The sequence below is a fragment of the Oncorhynchus mykiss genome, chromosome 6 (genome assembly GCF_013265735.2).
Source record: "Oncorhynchus mykiss isolate Arlee chromosome 6, USDA_OmykA_1.1, whole genome shotgun sequence".
NCBI classification, from domain to species: domain Eukaryota; kingdom Metazoa; phylum Chordata; class Actinopteri; order Salmoniformes; family Salmonidae; genus Oncorhynchus; species Oncorhynchus mykiss.
Window position 1 is genome coordinate 48468155 of NC_048570.1, and position 17209 is coordinate 48485363.

At 41.0% G+C, this 17209-nt stretch overlaps 1 protein-coding gene across 3 annotated transcripts in view; it reads left to right on the forward strand.

The window, feature by feature from the left end:
* Positions 1-17209, forward strand: part of cntrl (centriolin) — a 108986-nt gene that overhangs the window by 48382 nt on the left and 43395 nt on the right. For all 3 annotated transcript variants that reach the window (XM_036980322.1, XM_036980324.1, XM_036980323.1), the window contains 2 exons: positions 10666-10819; positions 14656-15328. In XM_036980322.1, coding sequence (XP_036836217.1) covers positions 10666-10819; positions 14656-15328 — 827 coding nt within the window. The remainder of the gene's footprint in view (positions 1-10665; positions 10820-14655; positions 15329-17209) is intronic.

The following is a 17209-nucleotide window of genomic DNA, read 5'->3' on the forward strand; positions in this document are numbered from 1 at the left end:
GAGAAGTTGCTCTCGAATGATGTGTTGGTACCATTCTTTATTCATGGCTGTGTTCTTAGGCACAATTGTGAGTGAGCCCACTCCCTTGGCTGAGAAGCAACCCCACACATGAATGGTTTCAGGATGCTTTACTGTTGGCATGACACAGGACTGATGGTAGCGCTCACCTTGTCTTCTCCGGAGAAGCTTTTTTCGGATGCCCCAAACAATAGGAAAGGGGATTCATCAGAGAAAATGACTTTACCCCAGTCCTCAGCAGTCCAATCCCTTAACCTTATGCAGAATATCAGTCTGTCCCTGATGTTTTTCCTGGAGAGAAGTGGCGTCTTTGCTGCCCTTCTTGACACCTGGCCATCCTCCAAAAGTCTTTGCTTCACTGTGCGTGCAGATTCACTCACACCTACCTGCTGCCATTCCTGAGCAAGCTCTGTACTGGTGGTGCCCCGATCCCACAGCTGAATCAACTTTAGGAGACGGTCCTGGCACCTGCTGGACTTTTCTGGTTGCCCTGAAGCTGCCTTCACAACAATTGAACCTCTCTCCTTGAATTTCTTGATGATCCAATAAATGGTTGATGTAGGTGCAATTTTACTGACAGCAATATCCTTGCCTGTTGAGACCTTTTTGTGCAAAGCAATGATGACGCGTGAAAAACGGCACGTGAAAAACAATGATTCCAAGCACCATCCTCCTTTTGAAGCTTCCAGTCTGTTATTCAAACTCAATCAGCATGAAAGAGTGATCTCCTAGCCTTGTCCTCATCAACACTCACACCTGTGTTAACGACAGAATCCTAGCCTTGTCCTCGTCAACACTCACACCTGTGTTAACGACAGAATCACTGACATGTCAGCTGGTCCTTTTGTGGCAGGGCTGAAATGCAGTGGAAATGTTTTTGGGCGATTCAGTTCATTTTCAATGCAAAGAGGGACTTTACAATTCATCTGATCACTCTTCATAACATTCTGGAGTATATGCAAATTGGCATCATACAAACTGAGGCAGCAGACTTTGAAAATTAATATTTGTGTCATTCTCAACTTTTGGCCATGACTGCACATGTAATATTCTGAAAAAAAAATATATATATTGGTCATGGCTCCCGGGTGGTGCAGTGATCTAAGTCACTGCATCTCGGTGCAAGAGGCATTACTACAGTCTCTGGTTCGAATTCAGGTTGTATCACATCTGACCGTGATTGGGAGTGCCATAGGGCGGCGCACAATTAGCTCAGCGTCACCCAGGTTTGCCTGGGGTAGGCCATCATTGTAAATAAGAATTTGTTCTTACCTGACTTGCCTAGTTAAATAAAGGTTCAATTTAAAAAAACAACCAGCGGCAACCGCAGCGCAATCAATAGGAGGTGAACAGTGGCTGGTGCTGAAAATATTGCTAACTTGTTATGCAAGTGTTGCACACCAACAGATGGAGAAAACCTACACCAGTCAAGCAATTCATTTCAACAATAATCTTAATTTTAATTTGACTTTACAAACAACAAGAGGGCTTAATTGGAGTCTATTTCTTCAGAGACCTATATAAATTAGCCTACCTCAGCCAGTTATGAAGCTTAACAGCCTAATAGAAGTAGGATTTATTTTACAAGGCCTACTTACAATTGCAACTGGTCACATGTAGCATCCTAGATAAAACAATACTTTAAAGAAAATAAGTCTGCACGTTCGAAATAAAACAATGTAACTAATAATGAAAGCACACATTTGTAAATCCCAAACTCTAAAAGTAATTAGAAAGGTAGATACAAATTATGTGTGACATTGTGGTTACAATAAAGAATGTAACCCATCATGCGAATGTTTCCTATTAGTAGGACAAGACAATACTTTTCATAGCCCGGCTACTGTTGTGAAAATCCCTCAACTTGCAATGTATTCGATGCTTAAGTACTCTAAAGTGTTACATTTCTAACTCAAAACAGCATTTCTTCATCAACATCTTTATGCTTTCGTTAATCTTCTTGATCTTCCTCCTTTTTTTCTGTAGCAATTTTGAGTAAATTACTCAAGGGCCACGGTTGATTAGTCTGTGAAGATGACGTTATTGAATGTCTAGCTTTGATCCATGCCTGGGCCTGCAGGACACAAAGTTCTTTGTTTGTCAGACAAATCATTGGTTCAAACTACAGAACAGTACAAAATAAGCGAACACACATGGTTAATGTTCTGAGAACATTAACCATGTGTGATGTGTAACCGAAGAGGATGTGTAACCGAAGAGATACCACGAGTGGGCACAGAATACATAGCCTTCCCGCTGTGGAAGTCTATTTCAGCACCTTTTCCGCGATGCTCTGAGACGAGCATGGAGAAACTTTTATATACAGTGGGGAGAACAAGTATTTGATACGCTGCCGATTTTGCAGGTTTTCCTACTTACAAAGCATGTAGAGGTCTGTAATTTTTATCATAGGTACACTTCAACTGTGAGAGACGGAATCTGGTCAAGAACTACAGGAAACGTATGATCTCTGTAATTGTAAACAAAGGTTTCTGTATCAAATATTACGTTATGCTTTTCTGATGTATCAAATACTTATGTCATGCAATAAAATGCAAATTAATTACTTAAAAATCATGTGATTTTCTGGATTTTGGTTTTAGATTCCGTCTCTCACAGTTGAAGGATACCTATAATAAAAATGACAGACCTCTACATGCTTTGTAAGTAGGAAACACTGCCAATTTTGCAGGTTATCAAATACTTGTTCTCCCCACTGTATATAAAATATTCCATGATATTCATAAGGTGTGTGTTGACTGAATATACGCAAGTGATGTCTGCTAAATAATCAAGTTAGATTTCTCCAGAAATAAATCATTCTAAATAACAAACTGGCTTTATTTACAAATTGGTGAGAATGTCTCACCCCATGTTCAAGAATTGCCTTTTTTTATTTTTATGAAAACGAAATCCTCTCCAAAATATTGTTAATTGATTTAGAATTAAATAAAAGCCCCTTAGGATCTGTGAGAATATCTAACGGAAAATGCCCTTTAGATATTAATTTGGAGTCCTCCAATCCTCTAAATCTAACTGTTAGCGGAGAGTCACGTCATTGAAAAAAAAAAAAATCAATATACTGTTGGCCTACAATAGGTGAAATGAGTCTCACTAGTGTTGAGTAATGTGTTTTTAAAAATGGTGTAGGTCTTATTTTTTTAAAGAGCATATTGAAGTTAGAAGAAAAAGCCTACAGCTATTTTAGCACCGTTTCTCTCTGCTCTGAGGCAAGCATGGGGACTGGTCTTGATAAATCAATGAGGTTTTTATTTTCCCTTTATCTCCATTTGGGTATTGGTTAGACAAGAATTAGAAAATTATGGTGCAGACATGTTATGCTCTTAGTATAACCTTTATTTAACTAGGCAAGTCAGCAAATATTTATTTACAAGGACAGCCTTCCTCTTGTTGTACAGCGTCATATTTTCCATTCCATTCTAACGGAAACCCTGAGGGTTTTGATTTTCGTTTTTCTCTGAATATAAACACCATAATTTTAATCAATTTTATTAAGCCAAATTTCTTAAAATCAATCCCATATACTGTGTTATTACAAAAAGGTTTTCAATTCTCTGTTAATGCTATTAAAAAATGTAGTTTGTCTCTCTGTGCTTCATAATGTTTTTTAAATTCGCAAGAGTCTGAATGTACCTCAACATCGAGAGCATCCGAGTGAGCGAAACAATGGCCCTATCTCTGTATGTAAAGCCCATCTATCTGATGCTGTATGGTCAAAATTAATATGATATTGTTGGAAGCATCCAAGCGAGCAAAATATATTTTTGACCAGACAGCCTCAGATAGATGGGCTTCACATACAGAGAGAGGGGAGCTGATACGCTCGCTCGGATGTTGTCAAAAATAATTATATTTTTGAACAGCATTGAAGTTCTGAATGCAAGGGAAGCCAGCGAGCATTTGGCCTACCTTGATAATAAAACAATTTTAATAATAGCCAATCAGCTTTGAGCTAAACTGAGTGTGCTCAACTTTGAATGGTCCTAGAGCACCAAAAAAAGTGTCAAGGGAAGCCAGTTTGCATTTGGCTTCACACCAATCACATCACCCCAAAAGACAATCGTCATATACAGAAAAAACTTGAATGGTTGCATCTCTTTGTGTTGTCTTCCAGAGAATAGCTAGCTAGTTAAAATGGTCACTTTCCTAAATTAGCCTTGGAGGGAGATCGGGATTGTGGTTTTACTTAATTCTCCGTACTGGCCAATGATTATAACAGTGATTCTGATCCAACCATAAATTCACACGTTGTGCTCCTGGCTTGAAAGGATGTAAGTTCAACATATAGCTAGATGTAGTAGGTTAATGTTAAATAGCTGGCCTGGCATTTTAGCCAGGTAGGCAAGGACAAAAAAACTAAAAGCGTGTACTACATAGACTGTTTAGTCAACATGAACCGAAATATAAACGCAACATGTAACAATTTCAACAATTTTAATGAGTTTATTCATTTCGGTCATTTTGAAATAAATTAATTAGGCCCTAATCTATGGATTTCACAACTCGGCAGGGGCGCAGCCATGGGTCCAACCACAGGGTAGCCAGGCCCACCCACTGGAGAGCCAGGCCCAGTCAATCAGAATACGTTTTCCCCCACAAAAGAGCTTTATTACAGACATAAATACTTCTGTTTCATCACATGTGGTTACACGTGGTCTGCGGTTGAGGCTAGTTGGATGTACTGCCAAATTCTCTAAAACGACATTGCCGGCGTCTTGTGGTAGAGAAATTAACATTCAATTCTCTGGCAACAGAGACATTCCTGCAGTTGACATTCTTTCAGTCAGCATGCCAATTGCAAGTTTCCTCAACTTGATGTCTGTGGCGTTGTGTGACAAAACTACACAATTTAGAGTGGCCTTTTATTGTCTCCAGCAAAAGGTGTACCTGTGTCATGATCATGCTGTTTAATCAGCTTCTTGATATGCTACACCTGTCAGGTGGATGGATTATCTTGGCAAAGGAGAAATGCTCACTAACAGTGATGTAAGTAAATAAAGAAATAAACATTTCTGAGAAATAAGCTTTTTGTGCGTATGGAACATTTCTGGGATATTTTATTTCAATCAAATGTATTTATAAAGCCCTTTTTACATCAGCCAATGTCACAAAGTGCTGTACAGAAACCCAGCTTAAAACCCCAAACAGCAAGCAATAAAGAAGCACGTGACTAGGAAAAACTCCCTAGAAAGTCAGAAACCTAGAGAGGAACCAGGCTCTGAGGGGTGGCCAGTCCTCTTCTGACTGTGCCGGGTTGACATTATAACAGTACATGTCCAAGATGTTCATAGATGACCAGGTCAAATAATAATAATCACAGTTGTTGTAGAGAGTGCAACAGGTCAACACCTTAGGAGTAAATGTCAGTTGGCTTTTCACACACAGACGTACAGATGGACGGACGGCCCAGGTGGACTGGGGACAGCAAGGAGTCATCAGGCATGGGCTCAGGTCCTCCAAAAGGGGATGGAGAGAGAATTAGAGGGAGCATACTTCAATTCACACAGGACACCAGATAAGACAGGAGAAATACTCCAGACATAACAGACTGACCCTAGCCCCCAACACAAACTATTGCAGCATGAATACTGGAGGCTGAGACAGGAGGGGTTGGGTACACTGTGGCACCGTCCGATGATACCCCCGGACAGGGCCAATCAGGCAGGATATAACCCCACCCGCTTTTCCAAAGCACAGCCTCCACACCACTAGAGGGATATCTTCAAACCACCAACTTACTACGCTGATGAAGATATCCCCCTCGGCACGAACTCTAGGGGGGAGCCAAACCCGGACAGGAAGGTCACTGTAGTGACTCAACCCACTCAAGTGACACATTCCTCCTAGGGACAGGATGGAAGACCGCCAGTGACTCAGCCCACGTAATAGGGTTAGAGGCAGAGAATCCCGGCGGAGAGAGGGGGACCGGCCAGGCAGAGAAAGCAAGGGCGGTTCGTTGCTGCAGTGCCTTTCCGTTCACCTTCACACCCCTGGGCCAAACTACACTCAATCATAGGACCTACTGAAGAGATGAGTCTTCAATAAAGACTTAAAGGTTGAGACTGAGTCTGCGTCTCTCACATGGATAGTCAGATCATTCCATAAAAATGGATCTCTATAGGAGAAAGCCCTGCCTCCAGCAGCATACGTGTAGGTATGTATGACATAACCATATCGGAGAGATAGGTAGGAGCAAGCTATTGTAATGCTTTGTAGGTTAGCAGTGAAACCTTGAAATCAGCCCTAGCCTTTACAGGAAGCCAGCGCAGAGAGGCTAGCACTGGAGCAATATGATCAAATTTTGGGGTTCTAGTCAAGATTCCAGCTGCCGTGTGTAGCACTAACTTAAGTTAATTTAGTGCTTAATCCAGGTAGCTGGAAAGTAGAGCATTGCAGTAGTCTAATCTAGAAGTGACAAAGCATGGATGAACTTTTCTGCATTTTTCGACAAAGTTTCTGATTTTTGCAACGCTTTGAAGATGGAAAAAGGTGTCCTTGAAATAGTCTTGATATGTTTGTCAAAAGAGAAGATCAGGGTCCAGTGTAACGCCGAGCTCCTTCAGTTTTATTTGAGATGACTGTACAACCATCAAGATTAAGATGGCAATTTTGGGGCTTCACCATGTTTCATCGAAATGTACAGCTGTTTATCGTCCGCATAGCAGTGAAAGTTAACATTGTGTTTCCGAATGACAGGTAAAATATATAGTGAAAACAATAGTGGTCCTAAAACGGAACCTTGAGGAACACCGAAACTTTGTTGATTTGTCAGAGGACAAACCATCCACAGAGACTAACTGATATCTTTCCGACAGATAAGCTCTAAACCATGCCAGAACTTGTCCGTGTAGATCAATTTGGGTGTCCAATCTCTCCAAAAGGATGTCATGATCGATGGTGTCAAAAGCAGCACTAAGGTCTAGACGGGTGGACAATTCCAGTCCTCGAGGGCCTGATTGGTGTCACAGTTTTGCCCCAGCTAACACACACTGACTCCAATAATCACCTAATCATGATGTTTATTTTAGAATGCAATTTTATTAATCAGTTGTGTTTGCTAGGGATGGAAAAAGTGAGACACTAATCAGGCACTCGAGGACTGGAGTTGCCCACACCTTGGTATGATGCCGTTAAAGAGTAATTTACCACCTTCATGAGTGCAGTCTTAGTTCTATGGTGGGGTCTAAAACCAGCGTTAAGCATTTTGTATACATTGTCTTCAGTGAGTTGCTGCGCAAACAGCTTTCATTTTTTTTTGAGAGGAATGGAAGATTCGATGTAGGCCAATAGTTTAAAAAATATATATTTTCTGGGTCAAGGTTTGGCTTTTTCAAGAGAGGCTTTATTACTACTACTTTTAGTGAGTTTGGTACACATCCGGTGGACTGGGAGCCATTTATTATGTTCAACATAGGTATGCCAAGAACAGGAAGCAGGCCTGTCAGTAGTTTAGTTGGAATAGGGTCCAGTATGCAGCTTGAAGGTTTAGAGGCCATTACTATTTTCATGAATGTGTCGAGATCTAGGATTAAAACACTTGAGTGTCTCCCTTGATCCTACATCCTGGCAGTGTTGTGCAGACTCAGTACAACTGAGCTTTGGAGAAATACGCAGATTTAAAGAGTCTGTAATTTGCTTTCTAATGATCATGATATTTTCTTCAAAGAAGTTCATGAATTTATCACTGCTGAAGTGATTTCAGCTCATGAAACATGACCAACACTTTACATGTTGCGTTTTATATTTTTGTTCAGCGTACTTGCGCACGAACACACACACACACACACACACACCAGTAGCATGGACAGCCACATACAGTTGAAGTCGGAAGTTTACATACACCTTAGCCAAATACATTTAAACTCAGTTTTTCACAATTCCTGACATTTAATCCGAGTAACAATTCCCTGTCTAACAATTTCTGATCAATTAGGATCACCACTTTATTTTAAGAATGTGAAATGTCATAGTAATAGTAAGGGGAATGATTTATTTGAACTTTTATTTCTTTCATCACATTCCCAGTCGGTCAGTTTACATACATACACTCAATTAGTATTTGATAGCATTGCCTTTAAATGGTTTAATAACTTGGGTCAAACATTTCGGGTAGCCTTCCACAAGCTTCCCACAATAAGTTGGGTGAATTTTGGCCCATTCCTCCTGACAGAGCTGGTGTAACTGAGTCAGGTTTGTAGGCCTCCTTGTCGCACATGCTTTTTCAGTTCTGCCCACAAATTTTCTTTGGGATTGAGGTCAGGGCTTTGTGGTGGCCACTCCAATATCTTGACTTTGTTGTCCTTTAGCCATTTTGCCACAACTTTGGAAGTATGCTTGGGGTCATTGTCCATTTGGAAGACCCATTTGCAACCAAGCTTTAATTTCCTGACTGATATCTTGAGATGTTGCTTCAGTATATGCACATAATTTTCCTCATGATGCCATCTATTTTGTGAAGTGCACCAGTCCCTCCTGCAGCAAAGCACCCCACAACATGATGCTGCCACCCCCGTGCTTCACGGTTGGGATGGTGTTCTTCGGCTTGCAAGCCTCCCCCTTTTTCCTCCAAACATAACGATACTATGAGACTTGAAATTGAGCTCCTGTTTCCATTGATCATCCTTTATGTTTCTACAACTTGATTGGAGTCCACCTGTGGTAAGTTCAATTGATTGGACATGATTTGGAAAGGCACACACCTGTCTATATAAGGTCCTACAGTTGACAGTGCATGTCAGAGCATAAACCAAGCCATGAGGTCGAAGAAATTGTCCATAGAGCTCCGAGACAGGAGTGTGTCAAGGTACAGATCTGGGGAAGGGTACCAAAAAATTTCTGCAGCATTGAAGCCCCTCAAGAACACAGTGTCCTCCATCATTCTTAAATGGATTAAGTTTGAATCCACCAAGACTCTTACTAGAGCTGGCTGCCTGGCCAAATTGAGCGATTGTGGGAGAAGGGCCTTGGTCAAGGAGGTGACCAAGAACCTGATGGTCACTCTGACAGAGCTCTAGAGTTCCTCTGTGGAGATGGGAGAACCTTCCAGATGGACAACCATCTCTGCAGCACTCCACTAATCAGGGCTTTATGGTAGAGTGGCCACTCTTCAGTAAAAGGCACATGACAGCCCACTTGAAGTTTGCCAAAAGGCACCTAAAGACTCTCGGACCATGAGAAACAAGAGTCTCTGGTCTGATGAAACCAATAGTGAACTCTTTGGCTTGACTACCAAGCGTCACGTCTGGAGGAACCCTCCCGATCCAACCTGACAGAGCTTGAGAGGATCTGAGGAGAAGAATGGGAGAAACTCCACAAATACCAGTGTGCCTTGCTTGTAGCGTCATACTCAGGAATACTCAAGGCAGTAATCGCTGTCAAAGGTGCTTCAACAGAGTACTGAGTAATGGGTATGAATACTTATGTAAATGTGATATTTCAGTTTTTATTTTTATACATGTGAAAATTTTTCTAAAAAACTGTTTTTGTTCTGTCATTATGGAGTATTGTGTGTAGATTGAGGGGGGGGAACAATTTAATCAATTTAAGAATAAGACTGTTTGTTACCTAATAAAATGTAGAAAAAAGTCAATGGGTCTGAGTACTTTCCGAAGGTACTGTATGAACTAACAGGTTATAGAGCAAACAATGCAATTATCACAACACGGGTTGTAATATGGATTTTTTTTCCCTTGCTTGGCATCCCTGATGACTGTTGATTTTACCCATGCACCGCTACTGGTCTCCAGTCAGGAACCCGCAGCAAATATGTCAGTGAACGGCATGCAGCTAAAACAGGGCTTTAGCAATATTTCTAATACAATCGCGGCAAAAGAAATTGTAAAAGCAAATGACTCCTTCTGAAAATAGAAGACTATTCTGCCTGTAGGTTACCAAATATGTTATCAACTTCCAAATAGGCCTATTGAGCGAACGGCACTGTTTTATAAAGTAAAATGAGAGAGGCAAGGCTTTTGACACAAGGGCATCAGCCATCGCCGTTGATTGAGCTGCGCTTCATTGGGCGAGTCAGTGAGACTGGAAGGCTTTTTTTAGGACTAGAATATTATACAATATGCATCTCCACACACCTAGGCCTTAGGCTATTGATGGATTGACGACAAGGTTGTTTTTATTGATCGCATATTCTCAGTTTGTCATTGTCAAAATAGGTTGTTATTTCAACCATTTGTTAGGTATTAAAACAAATTCTGCTAAAGTTTCAAGTCATCTAAAATGATGTGGAATTGCATGAAATGCGTTTTATAAAAGGCAACAAAGAAAAAGCTACAAACTGTGTGCAACTTCTGCAAGCACTCTACTCTACTGTTCTGTGCCAGTACGCAAAAGCGAGGATAATGCATGCAATTGACACCCAGTTTACAAATTAAGCATTGAGTAACACATTATTAGAAACACACATGCATTCATATTTTCGTTACAAAATGTATTGATTAAATGTGGAGTTGTCATGCTGAAGTATGGCTATACCTACAGTAATAGGAGCTTAGGGGCAAATCCTAATTTCCTATTAAAGTAGAATTTTCATCTTCTATTGACATCATTAACAGTAATAGGAGTGTATATTGACCTACTGTCGCTGCCCCCTGTCCATCCTTCCCTCTCCAGGCCCATGTGAAGGCTCAGGTGTCCAGTAAGAGCCAGCTGCTGGGCATGATGAGCAGGAAGCACCGGGAGCTGGAAGGCCGGCTGGACGACATGCTCTCCCGTATTGCCAAGGAGACCGAGGAGATCAAGGACCTGGAGCAGCAGCTGACCGACGGTGAGAGGGACTAGAACTTGATGATTTGCCTGAGTCCTGTTCATTAGGCACAAAAAGGAAGAAAACCGACTGACACAGGGAGGGGCTTTAAAAATAAAAATAACTAGTCAAGTAAGTTAAGAACAATTTCTTATTTACAGTGATGGCCTACCCCGGGCGAAGCTGGGACAATTGTGCTCCGCCCTATGGGACTCCCAATCACGGCCGGATGTGATACAGCCTGGAATCAAACCAGGGACTGTAGGGACACCTCTTGCCTTAGACCCACTGCGCCACTCTACCTGAACGTGTTCAATTAGAAACGTTTTCCTTTGTAAAACATTTTCCTACAATGTGCCCTAATGAACACGACTCTGCTGTCTGTCTCCAAACAGATAATGAGAGAGAGCTGCTTCTGGTTGGGTTTAAAGTTTAGTTTAGTTTATTAGGATCCCCATTATCTATTGCATAGACATAGTCTTCCTGGGGTCCTCATAAAACGTACAAATACATGACAAAGTACAGAACAGTTAAAGTCAAGAACAAAAGTTATATATTGGAAAGACCTCGAGACAACAAAAATACTATTTACACACTATTCATAAATACAGTTGAAGTCGGAAGTTTACATACACTTAGGTTGGAGTCATTAAAACTTGTTTTTCAACCACTCCACAAATTTCTTGTTAACAAACTATAGTTTTGGCAAGTCAGTTAGGACATCTACTTTGTACATGACACAAGTCATTTTTCCAACAATTGTTTACAGACAGATTATTTCACTTATAATTCACCTTATCACAATTCCAGTGTGTCAGAAGTTTACATACACTAAGTTGACTGCCTTTAAACAGCTTGGAAAAATGCAGAAAATGATGTCATGGCTTTAGAAGCTTCTGATAAGCTAATTGACATCATTTGAGTAAATTGGAGGTGTACCTGTGGATGTATTTCAAGGCCTACCTTCAAACTCAGTGCCTCTTTGCTTGACATCATGGGAAAATCCAAATAAATCAGCCAAGACCTCAGAAAAAGAATTGTAGACCTCCACAAGTCTGGTTCATCCTTGGGAGAAATTTCCAAACGCCTGAAGGTACCACGTTCATCTGCACAAACGCATTCTGTCTCCTAGAGATGTATGTACTTTGGTGCGAAAAGTGCAAATCAATCCCAGAACAACAGCAAAGGACCTTGTGAAGATTCTAAAGGAAACAGGTACAAAGGTATCTATATCCACAGTAAAACAAGTCATAAAACCGGCATAAAAAAGCCAGACTACGGTTTGCAACTGCACATAGGGACAATTATCGTACTTTTTGGAGAAATGTCCTCTGGTCTGATGAAACAAAAATACAACTGTTTGGCCATAATGACCATTGTTATATTTGGAGGAAAACAGGGGAGGCTTGCAAGCTGAAGAACACCTTCCCAACCATGAATCACGGGGGTGGCAGCATCATGTGGTGGGGGTGCTTTGCTGCAGGAGGGACTGGTGCACTTCACAAAATAAATGACATCATGAGGAAAGAAAATTGTGTGCATATATATTGAAGAAACATCTCAAGATATCAGTCAGGAAGTTAAAGCTTGGTTGCAAATGGGTCTTCCAAATGGACAATGACCCCAAGCATACTTCCAAAGTTGTGGCAAAATGGCTAAAGGACAAGAAAGTCAAGGTGTTGGAGTGGCCATCACAAAGGCCTGACCTCAATCCCATAGAAAATTTGTGGGCAGAACTGAAAAAGCGTGTGCGAGCAAGGAGGCCTACAAACCTCACTCAGTGACACCAGCTCTGTCAGGAGGAATGGGCCAAAATTCACCCAACTTATTGTGGGAAGCTTGTGGAAGGCTACCTGAAACATTTGACCCATGTTAAACAATTTAAAGGCAATGCTCCCAAATACTAATTGAGTGTATGTAAACTTCTGATCCACTGGGAATGTGATGAAAGCTGAAATAAATCATTCTCTCTACATTCTCTCTGACATTTCACATTCTTAAAATAAAGTGGTGATCCTAACTGACCTAAGACAGGGAATTTTTACTAAATGTCAGGAATTATGAAAAACGGAGTTTAAATGTACTTGGCTAAGGTGTATGTAAAACTTCCGACTTCAACTGTACATATTCAGAGGCACTGTGATACAAAATGTTTTTAAAGCTAATTTAGCTTTTGCCTGAGTAACCTCTGGTGGCAGAGCATTTCATGATGACATGGCTCTTTATATAGCTGAGCGACGCAATAAATCTGTTTTTGGTTTGGGCACAGTGAATTTAACCCATAGTCTGTTGAGCTCAAAATATTGGGACAGTGACCAATGTTTTCTTGTTTTGGCTCTGTACTCTTACTTAGATTTTGAAATGATACAGTGAAAAGTGCAGACTGTCAGTTTTAATTTGAGGGTATTACAGCAGTTTTTGTACATAGTCCCCCCCATTTTAGAGGACCGAAAGTATTGGGACAAATTCCTTTATGTGTATTAAAGGAGTCAAAAGTGTATTATTTGGTGACATTTTCCTAGCACGCAATGATTACTGTACATCAAGCTTGTGACTTGACAAACTCTTTTTTTTCTCTTTGTTTTATTGTAAAGGAGAATAGAATGTTTCTAAACACTTCTACATTTATGTGGATGCTACTATGATTATCGATAGTTCAGAATGAATCGTGAATAATGATGAGTGAGAAATATCATCCCCCCCAAAAAATGCTAACCTCCCCTGTTATTGTAATGGTAAGAGGTTAGCATGTCTTGTTCGTCTGTAACTTTCTCACTCATCATTATTCACGATTCATTCAGGACTATCTATAATCATGGTAGCATCCACATTAATGTATAAGTGCTTAGAAACATGTTCTATTCTTATTTACAATAAAAGTGACTCCAAAATTAAACATTACATTATTTTCATTTCTATTGGGCAAAAATAATCTGAAACACAACCAAAACGAACAGCAAATACCTCCAACAAATTTGTAGAGTCACAAGCTTGATGTAATCATTGCGTGGTAGGAATTGTGGACCAAATACAACATTTGACTACTTTAATTGGTCCCCTCAGTCATTGTATCGTTTCAAACCCAAAATGCAGCGGTACAGAGCCAAAACAACATAAATGTTTCATTCTCCCAATACTTTTGGAGCTCACTATGTATGTTTGAAGTGTACGCAAATAGATTAGAAAGTGGTTAGACATTTTCAACACACAAATGTTTCTTAAAAAGACTAGAAGAGAAGTAGTCAATTTCTCCTTAACCATGAAACACTATCATGCATGTTGTTGATGTTAGTTCTGTGTGCGGTTAAGGGCAGGGTGAGCTACTTTGTTTTGAGCCAGCTGCAGCTTTGCTAGGTCTTTCTTTGCTGCACCTGACCCTATTAAGATGGGACAAGATCAGAGCCGGAACAACTAGAACAGTTGATCTTGGGGTCAAAAACTCAGAACATCTACTAAATTGGTCCTTAGTATGGTATGTTCATAGCAGTTGTGCATACATTTTATCATTACGCCATTGACCCTATTTGTTTCTTCCCAGGAAAATGTGACATCATGTGCGAAGCTACAGCTTTAACATATCTGCATATATCCCAGACAGTTCCCCTCCAAAAGTCCCGCTAATAGAGATACCTTGAGTTAGACACAATAGCTTCCTTGTTTCAGAACGCTAACCCCCCATTATTATGCAGAGCTCTTCCAAACTCACATTAAACCTACCAGGCCTTGCTGTGATCCTTCTAAATACCTGGAGAGCATAATTGCTATTTAGACTCACTGACACGGTCACGAGTCTCCCCACCATTGTCCTTAATTAACCACAATGTGTAACCAACCAATGGCACTGCCCCCCACCACAGGTCAGATAGCAGCCAACGAGGCTCTGAAGAGGGACCTGGAGGATATAATCTCTGGCCTGCAGGAGTACCTGAGCGGGGTGAAGGAGCAGGCCCGGCGAGCCCAGGCAGACTGCCACCACCTGCAGAGGGAGATGGAAGCCCTGCAGCGCTACCTGGATGAGAGCCAGGAGCAGCGCCGCCTGCTGGAGACAATCGCCACCACCACTGATACAGAGAAAGCACAGCAGCAGCAGGAGCTGGACGCGCTGAGGAGGGAGAACGCTGAGCTGCGGCGGACGCAGGGTCAGATCAGCGCCTACGAAGCGGAGCTAGAGAGCCAGCTGCAGGAGTGCCACACTGAGGCGGGCCAGCTAAAGGAGGAGCTGGGGCGAATGTGCAGGCTTAGCCAGTTGGAGCACGCTGCCCTGCAGGCGGCGCTGGACAAGGAAAGGCAGTCCAAGGACAATGCCCAGGCCCGACTGCAGCTAGTTGCAGAGAGGGAGCAGCAGAGTGAGGAGCTCCTGGAACAGCTCACTGCTCTACAGGAGGACAAGGCCAGTCTGGAGGAGTGTGTGGGTGCTCTGCAGAGTTCTCTAGAGCAGGCCAGGGAAACATTGCTATGCCCACAGGAGGTGCAGAGGCATCTTGAGCAGATGATAAGGACCATCACCTCAGGGCAGCCTGGCCACATCAGGTGAGGGAGTCTCCCACTGTTCACCCCCAGTGAGATTGGGACCGTATAGTTGGGTAGAGGACTTGCCACAAAGCCTAAGTAAGGGAGATAGCCCTCAGTGGCGTCATGTTGTCAAATAAGTTATAATGGTAAAGATAGGTTATGGGCCCTCATTCCACCTCTATGATTGGGACAAACACATGGTTTATGCATACTTGGTATTCACATCGCAATTTAAAAAAAATGAATTTACCACAATTAATTTCAATAGAAATTTAGCAAAAATAGATAGGATTCTGCAACCATGGAGAGGTGAAAAATCACATTGATTAACATTTTGGTCCTATCACTTACTAATGGCACTGCCTACTCCAGATAACTAGTTTTTTAAATCATAAAAATGTAAATCTAAAAAATATTTCATTTTATTTGGAATGCTAAGCCAGACCAAAATGAAACGTGCCTATTTATATAATGAATGAGTTTGGGAGGCTAAAATGATTATGAAAGTTTTAAACCTCTCACTAAAAGCTTCACTCATAGATAAATTATACTTAAACCCAAAATTGTTCTCCAGTAGATTATTAAGAAATGCTCATCCTTTGTTCAGAAATTGCCTTTATACAGATTTCTCATTTCCGACTCGTGGAAAATGAAATTTTGTTTGAAGTATCGCCCTTTCTTAAACAAGCCATACAAAGCTGGTTACAATTTCAGTTTTATCCTCCAGAAAAGATAGAACAAATGTTATGGTTAAATTCAAATATACTGATTTAATCAAAATAAAAAATCTTTATGAAAAAAAAAGTTTTTCAAAAATGGTATTATATTTGTTAATGATATTATGAATAGAAATGGAGGAGTTATGTCACATATGCAGTTATCGAAAATATATGGGAATATCTGCTAAATCCAAACTTTACAACCAACTGATTGCAGTACTTACACAAAAATGGAGGAGGCAAGTGGAAAATGGAGAAGGTAGGGAACTTGCATAAATAGCAAAATATAGCAGTTTCATCTGAGGAGAAAAATGTTGACAGCTGCGTCATACAGGTTGCAAAATAAATGGGAGGAGCTTTTCGATGTACCAATTCCATGGCACATGGTTTATGAACTGGTACAAAAAACTACACTTGATTCAAGACTTCTTTAAAAAAAATTATGATATACCGTTCTTGCCACTAACAGAATGAGATATATATATATATATATATATATATATATATATATATATATATATATATATATATATATATATACATACATACATACATACATACATACATACATACATACATACATACATACATACATACATACATACATACATACACTGCTCAAAAAAATAAAGGGAACACTTAAACAACACAATGTAACTCCAAGTCAATCACACTTCTGTGAAATCAAACTGTCCACTTAGAAAGCAACACTGATTGACAATAAATTTTACATGCTGTTGTGCAAATGGAATAGACAACAGGTGGAAATTATAGGCAATTAGCAAGACGCCCCCAATAAAGGAGTGGTTCTGCAGGTGATAACCACAGACCACTTCTCAGTTCCTATGCTTCCTGGCTGATGTTTTGGTCACTTTTGAATGCTGGTGGTGCTTTCACTCTAGTGGTAGCATGAGACGGAGTCTACAACCCACACAAGTGGCTCAGGTAGTGCAGCTCATCCAGGATGGAACATCAATGCGAGCTGTGGCAAGAAGGTTTGCTGTGTCTGTCAGCGTAGTGTCCAGAGCATGGAGGCGCTACCAGGAGACAGGCCAGTACATCAGGAGACGTGGAGGAGGCCGTAGGAGGGCAACAACCCAGCAGCAGGACCGCTACCTCCGCCTTTGTGCAAGGAGGAGCAGGAGGAGCACTGCCAGAGCCCTGCAATATGACCTCCAGC